The sequence below is a fragment of the Labeo rohita genome, chromosome 14 (genome assembly GCF_022985175.1).
Source record: "Labeo rohita strain BAU-BD-2019 chromosome 14, IGBB_LRoh.1.0, whole genome shotgun sequence".
Classification (NCBI taxonomy): domain Eukaryota; kingdom Metazoa; phylum Chordata; class Actinopteri; order Cypriniformes; family Cyprinidae; genus Labeo; species Labeo rohita.
Genome location: NC_066882.1, coordinates 8,370,901 through 8,393,854, shown reverse-complemented (window position 1 = coordinate 8,393,854; position 22,954 = coordinate 8,370,901). Strand labels below are relative to the sequence as shown.

The window sequence follows — 22,954 nt, the reverse complement described above, 5'->3', positions numbered from 1 at the left end:
AATAGACCCACTCCTTAACAAAGCTCGTAGAAAACATGCTAAATACTTTTTAATGTTTAAGAGATACGTGAACAGATACAAAGCCATGTGTCTGGATAAGAATACAGAAAGAGAAGATACAGGTAATATCTAAAGGGAATGATCATATAATACTAAAATACAAAAGTAAACATTAAAATACTACCCATAACATAATCTCCCTTAATGAAAGGATGACGAAGTGGTAGGTAACCGGAGTCATTTCCATCCGTTGTTGCAAGCGAACGCAGCAAACGAGTCAATTTTTAATATATGTGCTTAAGTATTAATTAAATTATTTTAATGTGAGACAAATGAATAAACAGGACATGATCTATAGCAATACATACATAATTAGGCTATCAACGATTCTTTGATACTATGCACGATGCTACACTACTGAGCTTGATAACTGTGTATTAGCCCGAATCATCATCTTCAGAATTTCAATGTTAAGCAGGTAATTCTGCACTGACTAAAAATATGAAGGCTTAGTCTAGTCAAGGGGGCGGGAGCTAGAGCTCATCGCATTATTCTGACGAAACATTATTTGACTACCTCAAATAATCGGTCGAAATATAGCTCTGGTCAATGCAATTACAGGCCCATGAGTCCTTTCAATTTTCCGTGGTCCAAAGTTAAATAACGTACGAGGCCCCCTTTAGTTACAAAACGTCTCTTGCCCTCATTTGCCCTTTGGCCGGCATGAGTTGCCGTGCAGTAAAGAAGTTAAGTGAAATAACTTAACAATTCCTTGCACAGGGAAAGCAAAGAACGTCCTTAAGAACTTACTTCCTAGCCACGCCTGGAAATGAATATGTCACATAATATATTAAGCGCGTCCACATTTGAACAGACAAACTATAGGCCTAGAGTAGAAAAGTAAAGAAACCCTGCCTGACTGCCGACTGTGCAACCTTAAAAAATCGCCGTAAATCTGTCCGGCGGTACAGCATACTCACATGTGTGCTCGTGTACGAAAGGGAGCGTAAGAGAGAGGGGCAGAAAGAAAGAAAGACGGAGCAGAAAGGAGGGGGGATAGAGCAGAAAGATTAGGAGAATAACTAGATATCTATATTGCTAGCAGTACCCTTTAAAACTTCTGTGATTTTTAAAGAGGTGTTTATATATATATATATATATATATATATATATATATATATATACATAATATATAAACACATACATACATATACATAGAGAGAGAGAGAGAGAGAGAAAATGCATATGCTATTCTACGTCAATGGATCCTTAAACATTTACTACTAAATTCTATTAAAAATTATATATGCCAGAACTTTTTCAAAATAGTATCAGTTTTCTTTATTAAGTTAGCCTACACGATTTACAATATTACCTGAATACAACATGCAACTGATAAGAGCACTTTTCTAATGCATCTACTAAAAAATAAATTACTCACCTTAAAACTATTAGACTAGGTCCCTACATGCTTTTTCTCGTAGCAAATGTGCTGAAAGTGGAAGCGTGAAAGCTGAGGACTAGACCAGAATGAGGGCTGATTTAAAGATTTTTGTTTTTTAATCTCTAAAATATAAAAGGGAGCTCCTTTCGAGGAGAGACTGAGGGGGAGAGGGAACGTGAAATGGCTTGGAGGTATAAAAAGCGCTGCTTGAAACACTCAACGCGTCTCTGAACTTGATCAGATTTTATGTGTCCTGCAGCGAGTCACCAGCAACCCCGTGAAACTTCCTCAATAGCAAGAATTTTTGACGCCGTGAAAAAAAATTCTTAGGGATATTATAATTACCCACCATATTTCTTTCTCTCTTGTTTTGGGGTTCTACACTATATAGTGTGATTTATGTGTTTCACCATTTACGGCTTCACTCTAAAAAGTGATTATATAAAATAAAGAAATAAAAAAATACTGATTTACGAATATATATTTACAAATTATCCTAATTTCCAATAAAAATTAAGAAATTCCTCATTTTTTATCAAGCCACTTTTGCCTTTTTTCTGATTTTCCTAGCTTTTCTAAGAGGCTCGGCAAAACTGTATTTAGAGAAAATAATTGTCAAGCAACTCCTGAAAGTTTATGTAACTTTGGGAACAGCTGACGTGCTAAGCACGGGAAATAAACAAGCCTTTCTTACTGAACCGAAATAAAGTCCCGTTGCTTTACCTGCAAATAATGCCAACAGCAACCAATCAAATCTACTCACCGAAACGAACTGCCATTTTCAATACTAAACCATGCCAATCAACTAACATGCAGCCAATTAGCGCCTTTCCTAGCTGTCACGTGACTAAGAAAGCGCTGTGCTTTCATTGGACAGCGTAGAGCTGCCTCCCGAGCTCATTTATGTGCAAGGAGTGAGTGATTGACTTTATCAGTCCAAGGACATCATTCGCCTGGAAAGGGGGGGAAGTTTGATCCTCTTTCACACGGATCCCAGTTACGGGAGTTTTTCTCCCGTTTACCGAGACCCGGGATTATCATTTCGTTTTTCAATTCAAGGTTTCTTTATTCAAGCTTACGTGAAATTGTGCTCAGTTTACCGTTACCCACTTCACTCCACTAAACTGGGGTTTCACGTTTTTTTTTTTCTTTTTCTTTTTTTACTTGCTTTTTCTTGATTGAGCCCAATGACTATGCTTCTTGATAGCGCTCCTCAATTCCCTTCACTAGGAGTAGGGGGTTTCGGAACGCCTAGACACCATGAGTTGGGAAACCGAGACCCCGGGCTGGGGCTCAGTCCCTTCGCAGATTCATCTCACTCGGCTGCCTTCAAGATAAGTCCCGTTACTCACGATATCGCCTCCAGCCAGTCATCAGCGTTCACCCCGCAAGCTACTGGATACGCAGCCGCGCTCGGACACCACCACGGAGGACAAGTTGGTTCGTATGCCGGTGGAGCATTCAATTCGACCAGGGACTTTCTCTTCAGAAACAGGGGCGCAGGCATCGGAGAGACCGCACCGCCGAGCGCCCAGCATGGAATCTTTGCCGCTTCTGCTGGGAGTCTACACGGGCCCCCCGGAATTTCGGACAACCCGGGACATCTGTTGTTTCCTGGACTTCACGACCAGAGCGTGAGCCACACATCACCGGGAGGACATGTTGTAAACAGTCAAATGCACCTGGGTTTACGCGGGGACATTTTTGGCCGTCCAGATCCGTACCGACCTGTGGCCAGCCCTCGTACGGACCCTTACGGCACCGCTCAGCTCCATAACTACAACCATCCCATCAATATGAACATGGGGATGAACGTACCCACACACCACGGTCCGGGGGCCTTCTTCAGATACATGCGGCAGCCTATTAAGCAAGAATTGTCTTGTAAGTGGATAGACGAGAATCAGATGAACAGACCTAAAAAGACTTGTGACAGAACTTTCAGCACAATGCATGAAATGGTGACACATGTTTCAATGGAACACGTTGGCGGCCCAGAACAGAGTAATCATGTTTGCTTCTGGGAGGATTGCCCGAGAGAGGGGAAATCCTTTAAGGCCAAATACAAACTCGTGAACCACATCCGAGTGCACACTGGAGAGAAACCGTTCCCTTGTCCGTTCCCTGGTTGTGGGAAAATCTTTGCAAGATCAGAAAATCTTAAAATTCACAAAAGAACTCACACAGGTAAGGCATTCGTATTTCCCCCTTTTTTGATTACCCACTGGTTTTGGAAAAATAACTATGAATTCAATAACATTCCAGCGGGGTTAATTATACGTAAAATTTCAGTTCCTTCAAAAATTAAAATAAACAAGTGCCCTTTCTGTTAAATTAATTTTTAAGGAAATTTAATAAAGAGTTTAACATGGAGGAAAATTGCCACAACTACTTTAACTACAGTTTAGGTCTGGGGAAATTAAATACATTTGTCAAATGTTTAGGGAGATTAACTTATTTTGATCACATGGCTGTTATTAAGAAATGTAGCTTCGTATGCTTTTTTTTTGTTTGTTTTGTTTTTGTTGAAATGTATATAGATTGCATCTCTTTGAGGAGAGGAATAACACAGAAAAATTAAAATGCAAAGCTGCATGCGTTGTTGTGGAGCGAATTTGTGAATGGACTGTCCTCTTGCATTTGTGAAGCTGTTCCTGATGCTTGTGGCTATAAAGTTAGAAATAGCATGGGATTTGTGTATTGTGGATGCATGAATAAAATGCTACACATCTGTCTGGGAAAGTATGAAGTGGTCGAAGTGCATTTAGCCTGATGGTTGGATTTGTGCCTAAATAATTGACCCCTTTCGAGATCCACATGAAATGTAAAGCAAGCTGTTGAACAGTCTATATGGTTACACTTGGCAGACAAGAAACGTGTGCAAAAATTGTTCAGCAATTGCCACACAGTTTACACAACGGTGCATGGCGTGTTGGTTTGCTAAAACGAATATAAAGATTTTTGGGAAGTAAAATAAAGGATAACAGCCAGGGCTTTCAAGGAGCGTGAGATGTGGATAACCAAACCATCTAGCGTGAGCGCAACACGGCCTGTTAATTTCGAAAGGCATATTACATAACTGAAAGTTGCACTGAACATCCGCTCTATTAAAAAAAGTTACATTACTAAAACTTAAGTGTTTGCTCTCACTTGCAGGTGAGAAGCCATTTAAATGCGAGTTCGACGGCTGCGACAGGCGCTTTGCGAACAGCAGCGACAGGAAAAAGCACATGCACGTGCACACATCTGACAAGCCATATATCTGCAAAGTGTGTGACAAGTCCTATACACACCCCAGCTCTCTCAGGAAACACATGAAGGTAAGGGACATTTTCTGATTTTGCAAACATTTGCCAGATAGCCTTAATCACGCAAATAAATATGTACATATATATAAACAAATGTTGTAACCCCTTAGATAAACGTAATATGCATTATACGGACAATCCGTTTACATTCATTTTTAAGCAGGCCTGATAATGTTCTGTATATTGGTTCACAAATGTGTATCAGAGATTAGAAATCCTAGACGTAGCATAAATTATACAAGCGTGTTATTTTCTCGTCCTGCCTGTGTGTCATACATCTATGAACGTTATAATTTAAGGTACACGAATCACAAGGCTCAGAGTCGTCTCCAGCTGCTAGCTCTGGATACGAGTCGTCTACGCCGCCAGTGCTGGTTTCTGCAAACACTGAAGACCCGACAAAAACACCCACGTCTGCAGTGCAAAATACATCTGCACACAGCGATGGACTACCGCCTAATTTTAACGAATGGTACGTTTGAAGCTCCAAGCAGACTCTCAAATGGTGGACCAAAAGGTTGAAGCAACCTTTAAAAAAACTATTTACGCTATGGCGTACAAAATGGCATTGAAACAACAGGAAAAGATGAGAGTTCGCCAGCAGGCCTCGTCCATTCTCAGGATTCGAAATTTGACTTTATTCCGAGTTCGAAGAAAACTAGCAAGGCATAAAATAACAAAATAACACTTTCTAAGAATAAATGGTTTTCCTTTAGTTTTCAGATTTCAGATGATTATTTTATTTTTCATTTTATGTATTTTCTGAAAAAAATATTTAAAAATAATGGCAAAGAAAGAATATTTCACGGTGTTTTATATTAAGGTGACACTCACATCACCTTTTGATTGATTGTTAAAACTTCAGACAGTCTTAAGAAACGTGCCAAAGTCTTTGTCTTGAACTTGAACAAAAAATAATAAATCATAAATAAGTATATAGCCTACTCGTGAATGTATTTCCTTGTTTGATGGAGTCAAATCTGTTGTCCAAGTCCGTTTTCAGGTGGAGAAATGTGGTATTAGCTTACGATTGTTACCTTTGAATATAACGTTGCCTTTGTTAATAATGATGTAAATACATATCCATGATGCCATATTTATCAATTTGTAATTTAATTATCGGCGAAAGAGCCGACTCTTAAATGATATTTATGGAAATGTTTTCTAACAAGACTGTACAGTTTTGAGTCAATAACCAGTTTTAACGATGAAAAAGGGAGTCAGTTCTAAAGTTCCCACGATACGATTGTATCTTTTTTAACCAATATATGTGTCTTATCTGGGTCGTAAAGTATTAATTATATTAATATTATGACATGACATGATCTATAGTTTCAAGTATGCATTTTCCAACGTAAGTTCATGCGAGGACCGGTATAAAAAGAAATGAAAACATTGTTTTGTTTTGTTTTGTTTTTTCTCCTCCTTAAAATCACTGATAAATCAGCCACGTGAGGAAGTAATATCGAGTCTTTCTGGTTCTTATAACTTCTAAAATAACTTCTTTCGTATTTTTTTTCTTTACTCTTAGCATCAGAGTATAGGCTACATCTCTATAAGGAACACTTACAAATTCGAGAGGCCCACTGACCAGTGTTTTCATCGACACGCCAATTTTTGACCAGATACACCATGCAATAGCATAGCTTTCATTCATGCATCACCTTTGAACTCGTGTGACAGTGTTTAAGACATTATATTCTTGGGTTTTGAGGTACAGCCATTTGAATCAGTATGGTATTCCATTTTTGATGGTTCCAGAACTGTCTTTGTGGATGCAAGTCTGTGTTTAATGTGTCAAAGAGGAGCAATGATCTGTCACAACAGTAATCTCAAAATAAAACTTTTTGTCTGTCAGTTTGCATTGTTTTAAATGTAGTTCTTCTGTGAATATAGCGTGTTGTTTGTTATGAGTACTGTGGTATAACATATAGAAAACTTTGATTACACATTTGCTTGTTTTATGTGAATAACTTCTCCAGATGTGGAACTGTATGTGTGAATGAAATTTAGTATTGAGAGTACTAGAACTTTTTAAGGTGGAAAAGTGAGGGAAAATATGTGTTCAGTGACACCAAGAGTTACAGCGTTGCATTGTTACATATTTTTTAAGAGACTAAAATTATGCATATAAATATATTGTGCTTATGAACATGATTTCAAACCACCAGCACTACTTTTGAAAACAAACGTAAAAAATACAGTACCTCGTAAGTAACGTGATATATAAATACGTTTATTTAAATAATTTAATGAATATATGTTTTATATACTATTTTCTATACGTTAAGTTAAAAGAAAGATTTATTTCAGCCACCTTCGATGTATCCTCAGCCCTGATCTCATACAGATCTGATGTACAAATGGAGCTTGAATGTGATTCTGTGACATTTTCTCGTGGAAATGGGTCACGCATCAAGTTATTCCTGAAAAGCACATGTTTAACTGATGAACTGTGTCACTGTGCCATTTTCGAGGCAAACGATGTTACTTCAACATACCTATTCAAAATTCAGCAAAATCTTGTACTTTCTTTCGAAGTAGGGTTATTGTTTGTTGGTTTGTTTAACAAACTATTTATGACAAAATGTGAACAAGTTTTTGACTGGAATTAAAACCAATTCTGAAATGTCACAAATCAAGACCTCAGTTTTTCTTTTTCATTTCTTTCTTTTGCTGCTTTCCTCTGGTTCTAACCATGAACTTAAAGCATACGCCCTACTCAAACCGTACGAAGCAGCAACACACTTGAACTTGACAGCAAGATGCCGCCATCTTACCATCACGTTTCTCTTAAAGACGAAAAAGTTCAGAATTGTGTAGCGTTAACGCAGCTTAACAGCCGTCTTTAGCACATGATTATTTAAGGACCTATCTTGGGACCTTGGGGAGTACACATGCAAGAACTCTGCTAAGTTTAAGTGTAAAAACTTTCTGCCGAGATACGCTAAGCCATTCTCTCGATTTCAATTATGTAGGCTGGGCTTGGCAAACATTCATTCAAAACGTGTGATAAAAACAAGAGAGATTGCACCAATGGCAGGCTATACGTTTTATTATTCCACAGCATTACAGAGAAACTTATTGTATTTTTATTGAAGATATTAAAATATACAGCCCCAATTTAGACATTGCTGCAGAATTTAAAACAAATTGTAGAAAACGCATGCAAAAATTATATATTTAACAGCCTTACATTTATTAAATATAATACAAAATTAACCCGAAACACGAAACAATAAAAGTAAAAGTGGTGAACACGCATTTTTTCACTGAGTCAAGTTTACGATTTAAAGGCTACATAGTCAACCATTATTTTTAGAGGACCTGCCGGGCTCTTTTCTCCTTTCTCGCCTGGTATGCAGTATTTTAGCCCAACCTCCATAGACTCCACCCTCATATCAAACCCACCCCCATCTTCAAATATAAACAGTTTTACAAATTCATTTAAACTGAATCTTTTCTGATTTCTGCGCAAGCGCAGTTGTTTCTATTTCACACAACATTTTCTCCTCACGCCATCGGCTGGAGTCTATCTGACATACGCGGTGACGTCACAACATGGCGCTGGCTGTTTTGCTGAGGCACCCCGAAACACCAGCTGAGCTTGACTAAATGGGCACGCTCGACTTTTTTTCGTCCTGTCTAATTTTTAAAACTGTCCCGAACAACTAAACTATAGCAGCGTTAATATACGAGAATGTTTGGTCCTCGAACAATATCTGTCTGAAGAATGACAGGCTGTTTATAAGGAAGACTGAAAACGATTAGAAAACACGTCGGCGGCGCTGCAGTCACGTGGAAGGAGTTTGAAAAGTAGCGGTTATTAGCTGGATGAAGTAAAACGGTGAATTTAAGATCTGCTGTAAATAAAATGCTGGACAAGCAGATATGAAAAGTGTGAGGTAGGGTTTGGGTTAAATTAACCTGTAGTCTAACAAAAATTGTTATTAAATAGGCTTACATACATTTTACTTAACTTCTAACTTAAAACACTTAGATAAGTATTAGATGTAAGTATTAAAGTGTTTATGGGTTGGATGAGTGTTCTGGCTAATACTAATTTAGGGTCCTTTCCCTACTCCTCCCTGAAGCCACACTCAATCTCATAGCTTTGCTGGCTAAGCGGGGTGGCACTGTCTAAGAGGATAAACCGACACGAATAGGTTCCAAACACTTTTTGTCACGCAACTGCGTGCGCGGTCATAATAAACTCAGGAGTTACCTTGAACGTGGCGGGATGCAATTAGCAATACATGTTACCGCCAGCAATTATTTTTCCCGCGTTATTCTTTACTTTTTAAACATTAGAAACACTTACGTCATCGCCACACACATCAACACTATTACCAGCCCTGTGATGCAGACATGAATTCAATGCCGTCAAAACAAGTGGATATATTTTATAGGGGAACCTTAAGTAATCAAGGCAAACGGTTGTCACTGTAATAAAAAAGTAACCGAAGTAGCTATTTATCCTTATATCGTAAAAGAAAGAGTGTAGACTTTAAGTTATGGTTTTACTTGTAGATTAAAATACAGATAAAATAATATCTAAAAGTTTGGCTGTATTTCTACAGAAAAAAAAAGTGTAAATGTTGGATGTGAAAATCTCCATCTCCAAAGCGTATGTAGCTACAATACGCTATAAGATAAGTGAAATCGGCTGTATTTGTCTTTAATTCGCTATTTACCAAACAATACAGGAGTGTTGTGGAAAGTTGAGACAATTTGCACGTCAATTAACCCTTTTCAGTGCGCTCTACCGATGCTTATTCACCTGCAGGAAAAGCGATGAATATGCAAAGGTGCTCAATATGACTGTTAATCCAGGATGTGTCCTTTCAAAATCTACTTTGGATGTGCTGCAAGCCCATTGTAATGTAAAAGGGAAGGCAAATGGAGCCGTCATTTACCTTGATGATTCGTAAAGTTTGCGTTTAAACTGATTTACCCTTTACATGCCTACTGGAATGAACTAAGGGTTTTTTTCAGGTACTTAAAAAAAAGACAAGACCATTTTATTGCTAGAAGTCCAACAAGTGTCAACTGCTTTTTTTATTTATAAGCAAGTCTCTAACTTGTTCCTTCCTCCTCGTTTTTGTTACGCGAGTGGACATTTAATTTCCTGTATCGCCTTATTTTCAGCGGGCTGTTAGCATAGATAGATAGATGGATAGATAGATAGACAGATTTTTCTGTTTTGATTAGTTTATACATTTTATTAGCCGTACTGGAAACTACTTATTTGCGAAATAAACAGGCAAATTATTATTTTTAATTTCAGTGAACACAGGCCCATTTCAACAAGGAACCATAAAGAAACCAAATAACCTAATAAAAAACGTCATCAAATTCGGTGCCTATGAAAACTGCTTATATTTGAAACGCCTTCACTAAAAATGCATACCCATGCGATTATGTTTTAGACTATGAGAGTAGACGGCGATGCACAGGGGAAATTTAGGTGTAACACTTTATTACATACAAAAAGAGTTATGGGGGCTTTTAGGACGAACCTCTTACTATGATGGCGATATGCAGTTATTATACCTAGACGTCATAAGCTATATTCTCATAACATACAGAATTCCTAAACCCAAATACTTTCCACACTTCAGAAATAGTTTAAAGCACTCTTTGCGGGTCTACGCAGATGTTTAAATAGGAACGCTGCGAATCAGTTTGCACCTTAAAAGAGAGCGAGTACCCAGTAGTCTTTCTGAAACACCACACGTTCTGTCACAATGAAGGCACAGCTCCTCCAACGTTTGAAACTTTGTAAGAAGTATGTATAAATTAAAAATTATGTAGACGACCAGGGACACCATGGCAGTACAACTATTTCCATATTAAATATCATACGCTTTCCAATCCAAAGGGGTGCATTAATGTCCAGCTTTGGAGAAAATAACCCTGATCCCTGCAGGGTGTAGTTTAATATTTGTACATTTAATTTATGTAGACATCTTCATCATTGAAAAAAAAATAAAATAAATCAAGATAAAATAAAAAAAATAAAAAATAAAAAAAAATCAAGATTGTGAATACATTTGGAAACAAACTGAATGAATCATATCATATATTAGGCATTTTACCTTTAAGGGAATTATGCTTATTTGTTTTAAGGCGGAAATACATAAAATCATGTTAATTTATCTGCCAAAAACTGCTGGAGCTATGGGAAATGTTCTGTATTTACATAATGGTGTTCACATCCCCAATGGCCATATTGATAATATTAGATGTTAATAATAATAGAATTACTACTGATCACTAGAAGTTGGTGTCCACTGGTGATGAGTAACTTACCAAATTAACAGAGGACTCACAGAGCTAAGCTATTATTGCATCAGTAACACCTGCAAACAAGGGTCAGGGGCTGCAGGGGGCGAGAGAGCAGGTGCTAGTAGTTGATGGTTTGGAGTCTAAATAAATATTAAGACTTAAATAAAAATATACAAAATGCATAATCATTGGGACAGAAAGTATTACTTAACGACATAACATAACTATTGACTCCTCAAAAAAATCCAGTCCTTTCAAATGACAGATGCCAACATACATTTTAATTAATTGGTCAAGTTATATGCATTTTTTTGTGTGTTTTATAATTTACTGTTTATATATTATTTAGTGAACATACAAGATACAAGGCAATGATTCATTTCTTTGCAGGCAATGAATTATTTCCTGAGGCTACTTCACTTTTTTTGGTTTCAGAAAAAGTCATTATGCACACTTTAAAGTGTGTGTGTGTGGATACGCACAGGTATAGAGGCTATCAGGGGGTGGGCAGCCAGGTGCTGTTGGAAATTGCTTGGCTATTGCCAAAGAGACCTCATGCCAGGATAATGCAAGGTCCAAAGGTGCACCAGAGTCAATCCAACCCCTCATGCTGCTTACCTCTCAATACCCCAGGGCCAATCTCCTGTGTAATTGTTTTTCCGGTTTCATCTGTACATTTTGAAAGCCATTAGAGAAAACGGATCACATACTTTGTCATTGCACTTTTTTTTTGTTGTTTTTTTTTTTCTCTTTTTTCTAAAAGCAAAGGAACAGACCACAAGTTCCTGTAAATGCAAGTGTTTCTTAAAGATGCTGCCTTTGTTTTACATAACCACTAATTGCAATCACAATATCTAGCCTAATATTGACCATCAATATCACTTGGTAATATTTTTTTCTTGAGGGTACATGACACTACAATGATGTTTCATATAAATCTATATAAATGTATAGATAAACTGCAATTCAAATGGAAGTTTTCTCATTTTGTAAAAAAAAAAAAAAAATATATGACGATCACGTCTAAGGTAAGTTAATTGGCTGTCAAATTCAAATCAAGTTAGCTTATTTGAAAGACAAATAATGCACCAGTGAAAAGCATTTAATTAAGTTTCAAGTTCAAAGAGAGAACAAAACTTTGCCTTACATAGCAGGTTGGTGAATACTCCAGCGGCAATTTTACAACGCAATACTTAAAAACACGTTATTAGATTATTATCCTGGATGTTATTATCTAATAAACATATGCAAAACAACATAATTGTTTTATTGCACTGCAAAACAGGCAGCAAGCGATCGCTATTAAGCTGAAAGACTTAAATACATGCACCTAAAATGCGAGCGAGTTGAATTCACAGATAATGCGATTTAACGTTTTAAACAGAACAAATAATTAAACAGCCGCGCGAAGTCAACGCTAACTACAACAATAATAATCATACACGTATTTCCGTGCAGTAGAAATGTAAATTTAATGTAGGAGCATGCATTAGATGCACTTTTTTCTGTATAACTAAATAGTTTTTAAGTCACGCCATACTTTGTCAATGTTTGTCATAAATGTCACAGGCAGCCGGCTTAACCCTGTAATTCTCACAAAAAGAAAATTCAGAGCATAGAGTTATTAACAATTCACTTGGCAAGTCCTTGAGCAACTCACTCAAAATGAATGTCAAAGAAACTTCAATCATGCACTATAGGTCAGATTGCTGCAATTTCCCTGTCTCAGAAAACTCGAAAGTGTTTTGCTTTTTTGGTAGGCTAAGTGAAAACGTGAGGAAGGAGTAAAATTCATTCGTTTAAAGCTTTCAGATTAAAAGTTTATAGTCGTGATACAGTTTAATCCTGGGCAAAAGAAACGTTCATTTCCCTGCGGGCGTTTTGATTTTTGTCTTTCTTACATTAGGTGATATATTTAAGACACTTAGATACAATTCAGCTCTTAAAAACGGGACATTCTGCAGCACTATATTTAACTACTAAGTTACCAGAAGAGTTTTCCCTCAGGTTATTAATAATACATTATGTCGCCAGTCTGGTTGTTTCATTTAATTCTGCCGCCATTCCTGCATTCTACGCCTGATTGCATCATAAATTAACAGGAACGTGAAGTAAACCGTTCATCATGTAAAACGCAATTAACTTTTAAATATGCTAAAGTGGGGAAACGAAGCGTTATTGTATGTTTTCCGACTAACATATTCTGAATATTTATATATTCATATAAAGCTCGCTTTTAAAGTACATGAACTGAACATACATTTCACACTAGGTCAGCTTTACGTTTGAGAAGAAAATCCGAACACTAACAACGTAGACTAAATAAAATATACAAGTTGTCCGCGAAATTCGTAATAGGCCTACATTTTGTTTTCAGGTGTCATCACGTTTTGTCATAACATTTTATTCCTTTTCAGAAACGATGTCTATGTGGCTGCCTGTTTTGTTTAATTTGGCCAAATGTGCCTGCGCCCTGAATGATTTTGGTACATCACCTAAATAAGGTGAAATCTGGGGCATTTGGGCTCAAGTAGACTAGTTGTCGGAGTCGGTGAAGTGTAAAATTGCAACACCAGACAGCCAGCATAATAGCTCAGAAGGGGGCTAATGTTCATGCTACATTCACAGAACATTTTTATAATTGCTAAATTAAAAAGGGCTATATATGTATACCGTGATTTATATTGTTCATAGTGCTTTTTAAACTCATTTGCACTTTATACTCGCGTTCGAAATTCAAATTCACATTCACATCCATATATCTTAATAGTCAAACAAGCAATGCAAGTATAATGACTACCATGTTTGTAATACTACGGCGGATTTGCAACCTCTCAGACACGCGTTCAATTTTAAATACGTGATGTACAAGTCTCTATACCTTTTTGAAGTGACAACACTGCCCTCTGCTTTAACAGAAACTTAAAGGTTTCTTCTTCATCCTCCATTTCTCCCGCTGAATGTCACAACTTGAACAGTGTTTGAGAAGATACGATTAACGCAGCATTTAAAGTAAACAGACCAAGTGCAAATGCCCAGAATTTAATACAGTCGTTTCAAAAACGATAATTTAACTAATCATAATCAATACTGAGAGGCATAGCCAGAAAGAGGTCTTGGGAGCAAAACGTTTCATCACTTACAAATAAAAGCTCCTTCAATGTATAACCACCTAATACACTGTTTTGGATTTTTAATACCGAGTCATGGACAGTTCAGCAGACAGACTACTGTCTGAACATAGGACGTAGACAGACAGACAGAACATGTAGATTAAGGTTTAATCCGTGTCAATTATTAATCCATGTTTAATTCCAGCTTCCCCCTGAGAGTGGGAGAGTGGGACCCTATTAAAAAAAAAAAAACTCAGACCATTCATTGTAAGATCCTGCTGAAGGAAAGCGGATGTACATCCTCTTGTCCACTATCCATCAGACAACTCATCAAAATAAATAAATCCAACATCAACAAATTAAACATCAAGGGAGGAGTCAAAATAACTTTTAGGGGAAAAAAAGTGGCAGAACACTCACTGTTAACCAGAATAGTCACACACAGTTTTTATGGGTTACCTCACACTGACAAAGTCTATAAAATAAATAAACAAAATAATTAAATATCAAATGATCCAATTCTCACATCCACTGCATTCAAAAACAGAAAGATGCATTTCTCCGCTAAAGCCTAATTTCTTCCTGATGCACTTTACAATTCTGCACCTCGGCTACGAAGAAACATTTTCTCTCTCTATGGTCTCTTAATAAGAAACATTAAGAGATACCCATCACCCCCAACTGCAAGACTACAGAAAAAATGACTATACCCTTTAATAACATACATTAACAGCAGCTGCAGTCTGAGCAGCTTCACTGGTCTGCATGTCACATGCACTAGGCAACAACCAGACTCCTAGGGGATCCAAATGTCGAAATAGTGACTGATTATACATCTTTATCTAGAATATAGAAGTAATGATTCTATATTCATCCTTAGGTTATTTGAAATGTTACTTGGGGTGGTGGGACTAACCAGATATGGCATGTATGTAAAAGATTCAGAGGTAAAAATGTTTAATGCTTTACGATGTGATGGAAACTAGCATTAGGTTAAAGATGTTAAACACCGGACGGACAAGATTGAAGAGCCTCTACTCTGACAGGGTTGCCTCTTATTGTGCATATTTCAGTCATTCTGACGTGCATTCATATCTTTCTATTCCTGCCTGACACATTTTCTTTTCAATTAACCATTAGACCTGTCATCTCCTTTACTGCACACACATACTCATTTTTTTTTTTACATAGAAAATTGCTCTCCAATTAAAAGTAATCAAAGGCTGATGAGTAAAAAGCCTGGCTATTTCATGCTTTTATTTATTTATATAATTTTTTTAAGAAATTTCTTCTATACCAGATGATTTTTGATGGCCAGTGGATTGGCAGAACAAAGAAATTGTTGTGTGGAGTCACTAATTTATATTAAATATTTATTTTAATGTCAACTAAACGGCAAGTTGTTGCATCCCAAAATGAAAGCTATCCACACAAACTCCAAAACCTAACGCCACGGATATTAAATGGCACCCTGCATAACGCTCTTTCAGTTTGGAAAGTTTGACAGCAAGCCACAAAACGAGTGACTTGATATGCTTTTAATTAATATGGAATGACATGCTCTCCATCGAGACTACCTTGGGACCTGAAGAAGAGGCAGGGACAGCTGTGTAATTACTACTCTCACATGTACAGAAAGTAAATAATTTATTGCCTATAGTAGCCATTAACTGAACAAACACAATCAGCTCTATAACTACCCAGCAATACCTCAAGTCTGTTGAAGACAGCTTTTACATTCTGCTGAATCAGGAAGAATATTTGGTTGAGGCAACTTACTCTTTAAAGATTTTCTTAAAGAAAAAATACACAATATGCAATCAGTTTTTCAAAATTAAAAATGCATATGTATAAAATTCACATACATTCTGGATCTGTTTCAGTGGATCTAGCCATCAAAAACATTGTGGTAGGAGGCAAATGGCCAAAAATGCACTAATGGCTGCCAAGAAGCTCTAAAAGTGAAACATTTATGACCTCCAATAATAACATTAAATGTTCCTGTAATAACATTTTGAAAGCCATTTCTCTCTGGTGATTTACAATGGATTTTAGGCTTCAGCCTGTAAATCAAATATTGGCTATACCCAGACATTTGTTAGCTTGTAGTCAAAGACTGTTTTCAGCAGCATAAACAGCTTAACGTCAATTATAATTTGTACTGGCTGAATTTAAAATCCCTACATCCACAATACACAGCAACTCAACAACAGCACACTGATACACTACATGAGCACAGCATCCAGACTTCCCACACACAACTATGTCTCATGGCATCCGTCTCTGGAGACATTATGGGGGACATCCTGGATCCAGGCGCTGGAGCGCAGGCCTACCTCATATGTCAGCACTCTGAGTGCATAGATCATGACACCTCCATTTATTTTTAAAGAGAGCACACTGCGTGCGTGTAAACTTTGAAAGTGTCTAATAGATCTGTTAGAGTTTTAACTACAAGAGAAGACTGATTCACAAGAGCATGCAGAGCATAACAGTTCACACATTTGCATCTGACCCGCTCTTGCACGGGTCCTGGGAACAGTAGAGAGAGGTGTGCTCAATCTGAAGTTTACATGATATCACAGTTTTTTTTTTTTTTTTTTTTTACCTTGCCCCGACCACATGTGGAGTTATGAGATCTCTAGCAAGTGTAAACTCAGCAAGGAGTCTGAAATATGACTGTATGAGCGCAGAGAGGTTCTCTACAGTTACAGCCACTCATTTCTTAATGTCTTGAAAAATGCTAAATCCTTATGAAAATTGTGAAAATAAAATACATGAAAATTTTTTTATTTATATAAATGGATATATATAAATTAATGTATGCTTTAAAAAAAAAAAAAAACAGTAAAAACTGTAATATCATAGTCATGTACAGTTTAAGTCAAAAGTTTACATACACCTTGCAGAATCTGCAAAATGTTAATTTTACCAAAATAAGAGGAATTATACAAAATGCATGTTATTTTTCATTTAGTACTGACCTGATTAAGATATTTCACATAAAACACATTTACATATAGTCCACAAGAGAAAATAATAGTTGAATTTATAAAAATGACCCCATTCAAAAGTTTAGATGCACTTGATTTTTAATACTGTGTTGTTACCTGAATGTTTCACAGAATGTTTTGTTTTTTTTATTGATAGTTGTTCTTGAGTCCCTTATTTGTCCTGAACAGTGGTTAAATTCAGTGGTTTTTCAGCATTTTTATGTATTTGAACCCCTTTCCAACAATGACTGTATGATTTTGAGATCCATCTTTTCACACTGAGGGACTCATATGCAACTATTACAGAAGGTTCAAACACTCACTGATGCTCCAGAAGGAAAAACTATGCATTAAGAGCCAGGGGTGTAAACTTTTGAACATAATGAAGATGTGTACATTTTTCTTATTTTGCCTAAATATTATTATTTATTTAATTTAGTGCTGCCCTTCAGAAGCTACAGAAGATACTTTCATGTTTCCCAAAAGACAAAATTAATTGCATTTCCCCTGATCTTCAAATTCAAAAAGTTTTCACCCCTGGCTCTTGGAATTCATTGTTTCCTTCTGGAGCATCAGTGAGTGTTTGAATCTTCTGTAATAGTTGCATATGAGTCCCTCAGTTGTCCACAGTGTGAAAAGATGGATCTCAAAATCATACAGTCATTGTTGGAAAGGGTACAAATATACAAAAATGCTTAAAAACTACAAAATTTGTGGGACCTGAAGTATTTTTCTGAAGAACAGCGGGGAGTTTAACTGTTCAGGACAAACAAGGGACTCACAAACAACTATCACTAAACAAACAAACAAAAAAAACAGCTGTGGATCATCCAGGTAACAACACAGTATTAAGAATCAAGTGTATGTAAACTTTTAAACGGGGTCATTTTTATAAATTCAACTATTATTTTCTCTTGTGGACTATATGTAAACATCTTCTATGTGAAATATCTTACTCAGGTCAGTACTAAATAAAAAAAAAGACGCATTTTGTATGATCCCTCTTATTTTGGTAAAATAATTAACATTTTGCAGATTCTGCAAGGTGGTAAACTTTTGACTTCAACTGTATATTAAAATGTAAATTATTCCTGTGAAGCAAAGCTGAATTTTCAGCATCATTACAGCAGTCGTCACTGTCACATGATCTTTCAGAAGTTATTCTAATATGCTGATTTACTGCTCAAGAAACAATAAAATAGAATTAAAAAAAAAAACATTTATTTGAAATATATATTTTCCTGTCACTTTACTGTCACATTTACTATACATTTTATTTATGTCACTATTTGTTTGGTTGATTTTCAAAAAAAAAAAAAATTTGCTTACTGACCCCAAAAGGTTGAACTGTAATTTTTATGTATTTTGTATGTCATTGGAGTCATTGGAAAAACTACCATAAAGCTCAAATTGCAGGCTGTACACCAGATAGCCTAGCGCTTGCATCACTTCAAGCATGCAACAAGGTCTGTGCAATATTTGCAACATGTGTGCTTGTATTCACTCAGCGAGAGCTCTGTCTGTCCTGCCTTTCTTTGTTACAGCCCCCGTGCTTTGTGCCGTGTGTCCTGCATTTGGTCTCCCGCCTTTGCTGGGGCCACGAAGAACTCTCCAAGTTTCCATTCATGCTTCTCATTACTGGGGCATGTTGAGGTTTTATGGAGCCTTGTAAACCCTTGAATTACTGCACTTTAAAATAGATTTTGACACTATTATGTGACTGTGCTTATGGCGAAGCCTTTCATTGCTAGACGGAGGACTCATAATGGCGGACGACAAAAGAGCATGACTTGTTAATTATTTTTAACTGCCGGATAAAATGATTATGAACTAGGTAAAAATGCACAAAGGGCCTGTAAGGGGGTCAGACATGTAATGATGTTTTGTCAAATAACAAATGTATACATTATTCTTTTTTTTTTTTTTAAAGTAAAAAATTGTTCAGAATCTATTCATTATAAAAGTACATAAACTCAAAATGAAACTAAAAGAGAAAAACAGTTATTAAGATACCACTCTGAAACTGTGACATTACCTAACTGAACTGTTTGCTGAGTAAGAGTCTTGTGACTGTCTGTGTGTTTCTCCTCCCAGGCTTCTTTGAGACGGGAGCCGTCTGCTGGGCGGCAGAGCGGTCAGAATAGAAGGTGGCAGCCAGTCAAAACACTGCCTGTTATTCCAGCCAGGGCCCAAGTGCCAGTGAAGAGCTTCTTTTCATGCACCCTTAATGTGGTAAAGTGATCTGCTGCACAATAGGGACACTCAAGGAGGCCATCCCCAGCAAACAGGCCAAAACAAACAGCTCCCCTAGGCCTGGCTGCCTCACCCCCGGCCCCCTGAACGCATCCCAGGACCTCTCAGGTCTGCTTCAGTGGGCATGCAAAACAGAAATACACAACATCCATTCCTGTGCACACACAGTTACTGGATATGTACACAAATAACAACCACAAACAAATAAAACATGAACACATGCTGCGACAAATAACACGCGTACCACATGCAAACCACACATACTCCCAAGAAATATGCTGAGCTCACACCCTCATTTGGGGTATCAAAACAAGCAACAGTTCTGAAATCACAATGAAGAAAAATGCCTTATTAAAAGAAAAAAAAAAATCTTGAAAAGATGAAAAAGTATTTTGGCTTAATCTTTTCTGACGATTTCTAACAAAAATAACAAAACTGCCTCACTGCTAATTGAAACACTTTTATCTGCAAAATCAAAGCCATGTGTGGGACCAACAAAATCATAACATGCTGAAAAAACATGATATTATGAAACCCATGACTGACAGGTCATTGAGTCTCCTAAAATGTCAAATATTTTGAACTTTGTATGACATGGCGAAGTAAGTTAAGGTTATAGAACGACATGCTGTGACTCCATCGAAAACGATGATATTTATGAATTAATCATTTATAATTTTGCTCTGAAAAATATGCATGCAAACTTTTGAAAACTATGATTATATATGACCCTGGACCACAAAACCAGTCATAAGTAAAGTGGGGATATTGGCGATTTTTCGTTTATGTCAAAAATCATTAGGATATTAAGTCAAGATTATGTTCAATGAAGATATTTTGTAAATTTCCCACCGTAAATATATCTAAAGTTAATTTTGATTAGTAATATGCATTGCTAAGAACTTCATTTGGACAACTTTTAAAGGCGATTTTCTTTGCACCTTCGGATTCCAGGTTTTCAAATAGGTGTATAGTTGCCAAATATTGTCCTGTCCTAACAAACCATAAATCAATGGAAAGCTTATTTGTTCAGCTTTCAGATTATGTATGTATCTCAATTTCAAAAATTAACCCTTATGACTGGTTTTGTTGTCCATGGTCACATATATGAGGAAAGTTAGCTGTTAGGGAAATGTTATTACTTTGTACTTGATGATTACATCACATTTTAAGAGTCACTGAGTTATAATTGAGAATAATTTGAAAAACTTGAATGCAGAGTACATTTCTATAGAAACCTAGAAAAACAGCTCTTCATTTTATTGAGGACACTCTTACATGTAATTGACCCAATTTCTCCATACATCTAAAATGCCAATTTCATTCATATGGCTTTGTGCCATTCAGGAGCTACAATTGAAGAGGCATGTATGTTAGTATACCGAGAGCACTGTGGCTGTGGCTTTGACTTCGTGTGGAAGCGCTTTCAATATTGACCACAGCAAGCATTTATGCAGAGGCCCAGCTGGCTCGGAGACAATTTGGCTGACAATGACAGAAGAATTAGCACTCACTTTTACAAGCTCAGCCTCAAATTACTTCTCTAGCACTCTGCGCTAGCTTCAGTAAATGAGACGAGGCGAATTCAAAAAGCAACTTTACATGCGGCCGCCCCATGTCTGTAATAAGCCTTCTCCTCCGATCCAAAGACATAATCGTGACAATAAAAGCCCAGGCGTTTACCACACAGCAAAGATCATGAGAATTATACAAGCACTACAACCGCTCCTGGAATGGGCTCTTTTTCTAGTGTGCAGTGTGTGAGGGAGAATGAAAGGCAAATGCTTTTCCCTCTTCTCCTCTTTCTTCACCCTTTTCTTCTCCCCTCTCCTCCTTCTTGTCTGTTGAAACATGTGGTCAGCTGTTGTGCTTCCATGTGGTCAGATGATCAAAGGCAGAGCGGGATAGTAATTGTCCCCTGCTGAAGCGCAGCTCGGCCTGGGATCAGGGTCCCAGCAGGTGGGGGGACAGCCATGAGAACGGCCGGAGAAGCCGGAGGAACGCGAGAGGCCCTGCCTGGCAGAAATAAAGACTTCCTAAGGGTTCCTCTCTGACAACAGAGCCGCTTGGGGAGAGTGAAAAATGAAGCCTCCACACATTTAGGTTTTTTTTTTTGGGAAGGGGGGAAAAAAAGGGGGCCACAATGGGGGGGATGGTGAAAATGAATGCGTAAGAACAAGAGATTATAATATTTGGGAGAAAGGGAAGACTTTGATTGTGGGACTCTCGCCGCAGATGCTGAATTTTAGCATTCCTGATTTGCGTTTTCTAGAGGAAACAATCATGTCACCTTGTTTCAGTTCACCGATTATGCAAAACGCTCATGCAATTGTTCGAAAGCCAACGTACGGGTGTGTGCAGTAAGAACAAGCGTACGACAGAAAGAGATACACCGTGACTAAGTCAGTGTTTACCTGAAGACCAAAGGGAGCTGTGAAAGCTCACAAGTCATCCTACTTCACATATATGTGGGAGCCCACAAAACACTTTTCACTGCTGTCTGTCATTTTGATTGCCCAGCATGACTCCCTCCACCCTCAGCAAACCCCCCCACCTCTTCCTCTGGCCAGATGGCTTTTTTTTTAACAGTCTGTGTCTTGCACCTCCACTCTCAATCCTTGGAAGAAGCGGGAGGAAAGGGCCAGCGGGGGACATTGGGCTGTGTGGACAAATGGTTTTGAGGTAGCAGAGCAAATAAAATGGATTAAGGGGAACCTTTTCACAGATATACCCCCAAAAGTAGTTTGGCACTTCATAGCCGAGGCCCTCATAAGTGCCGAGATGGACCAATCCAGTTGCAGAAATAAGAAAAAGAACCTTCGGCGAATAGAACGAAACAACGCACCTGAAACAACGGACACTTCAAAGACAGGGTTTCAGGTTGCACATATATGTGTTTTGATGGGTATATTGCGAGAACATGAACAAATGAGCTTTTCCTGAAGCTCATAGGTGTTCATTTAACATATAGAGTAGTGCCTCCAATCATCAGAGCAGAACACAGGGCGGTTTGACACCTACAGAAGACTATCATTGCAACAAAACATATTCATCAAATCCATTCAAACGCAGCAGGTCTCTTTTTAGAACACCACAAAGGCCCTCTGCTCCTTCAAAGTGGAAAACGGACAGGAAACTCTGTGATTTCATCATCACAAAAGATTTCTGTTGCAACCCGAACCTGAAGCCAACAGGCCTGCAGACATTAAGGAGGCTGCCTGATTGACTGGAAAGGGGTAAATAGACCTGTCAGTCTTCTCACAGTCCCGACAGAAATGCCTGTGGTTTGAGTGATGGAAGATGTCCCTCTTGCACAATCCCATACATTACAAACTCATTCATAGATATTTCGACGCAGAGCCTCTTGTAATATCTGACAATGCTTTGGGGATTAGAGGTTCAGGATTCAAGGCTGAGCCTTTTGTCTTTGCAAACCATTTTGGATTCGTCTCCAGTATCTCATGATGGCTGAAGCACTTCAATGGTCATTTCAAAATAGCACAAAATAACCCATCTGATGCTGTTCCAGCATCAGCCAAATCAAATGCAAAACAA

At 37.6% G+C, this 22,954-nt stretch overlaps 1 protein-coding gene and 1 long non-coding RNA gene across 4 annotated transcripts in view; one reads left to right on the top strand and one right to left on the bottom strand.

Moving 5' to 3' along the window:
* Positions 1 to 22,954, bottom strand: part of LOC127175986 (uncharacterized) — a 79,397-nt gene that overhangs the window by 29,359 nt on the left and 27,084 nt on the right. The gene's annotated exons all lie outside the window — the stretch shown is intronic.
* Positions 2,362 to 6,972, top strand: zic3 (zic family member 3 heterotaxy 1 (odd-paired homolog, Drosophila)). Its single transcript, XM_051127372.1, has 3 exons — positions 2,362 to 3,631; positions 4,601 to 4,764; positions 5,052 to 6,972. The coding sequence occupies exons 1-3, from the start codon at positions 2,632 to 2,634 to the stop codon at positions 5,232 to 5,234; spliced, it is 1,347 nt and encodes a 448-aa protein (XP_050983329.1). The 5' UTR covers positions 2,362 to 2,631; the 3' UTR covers positions 5,235 to 6,972.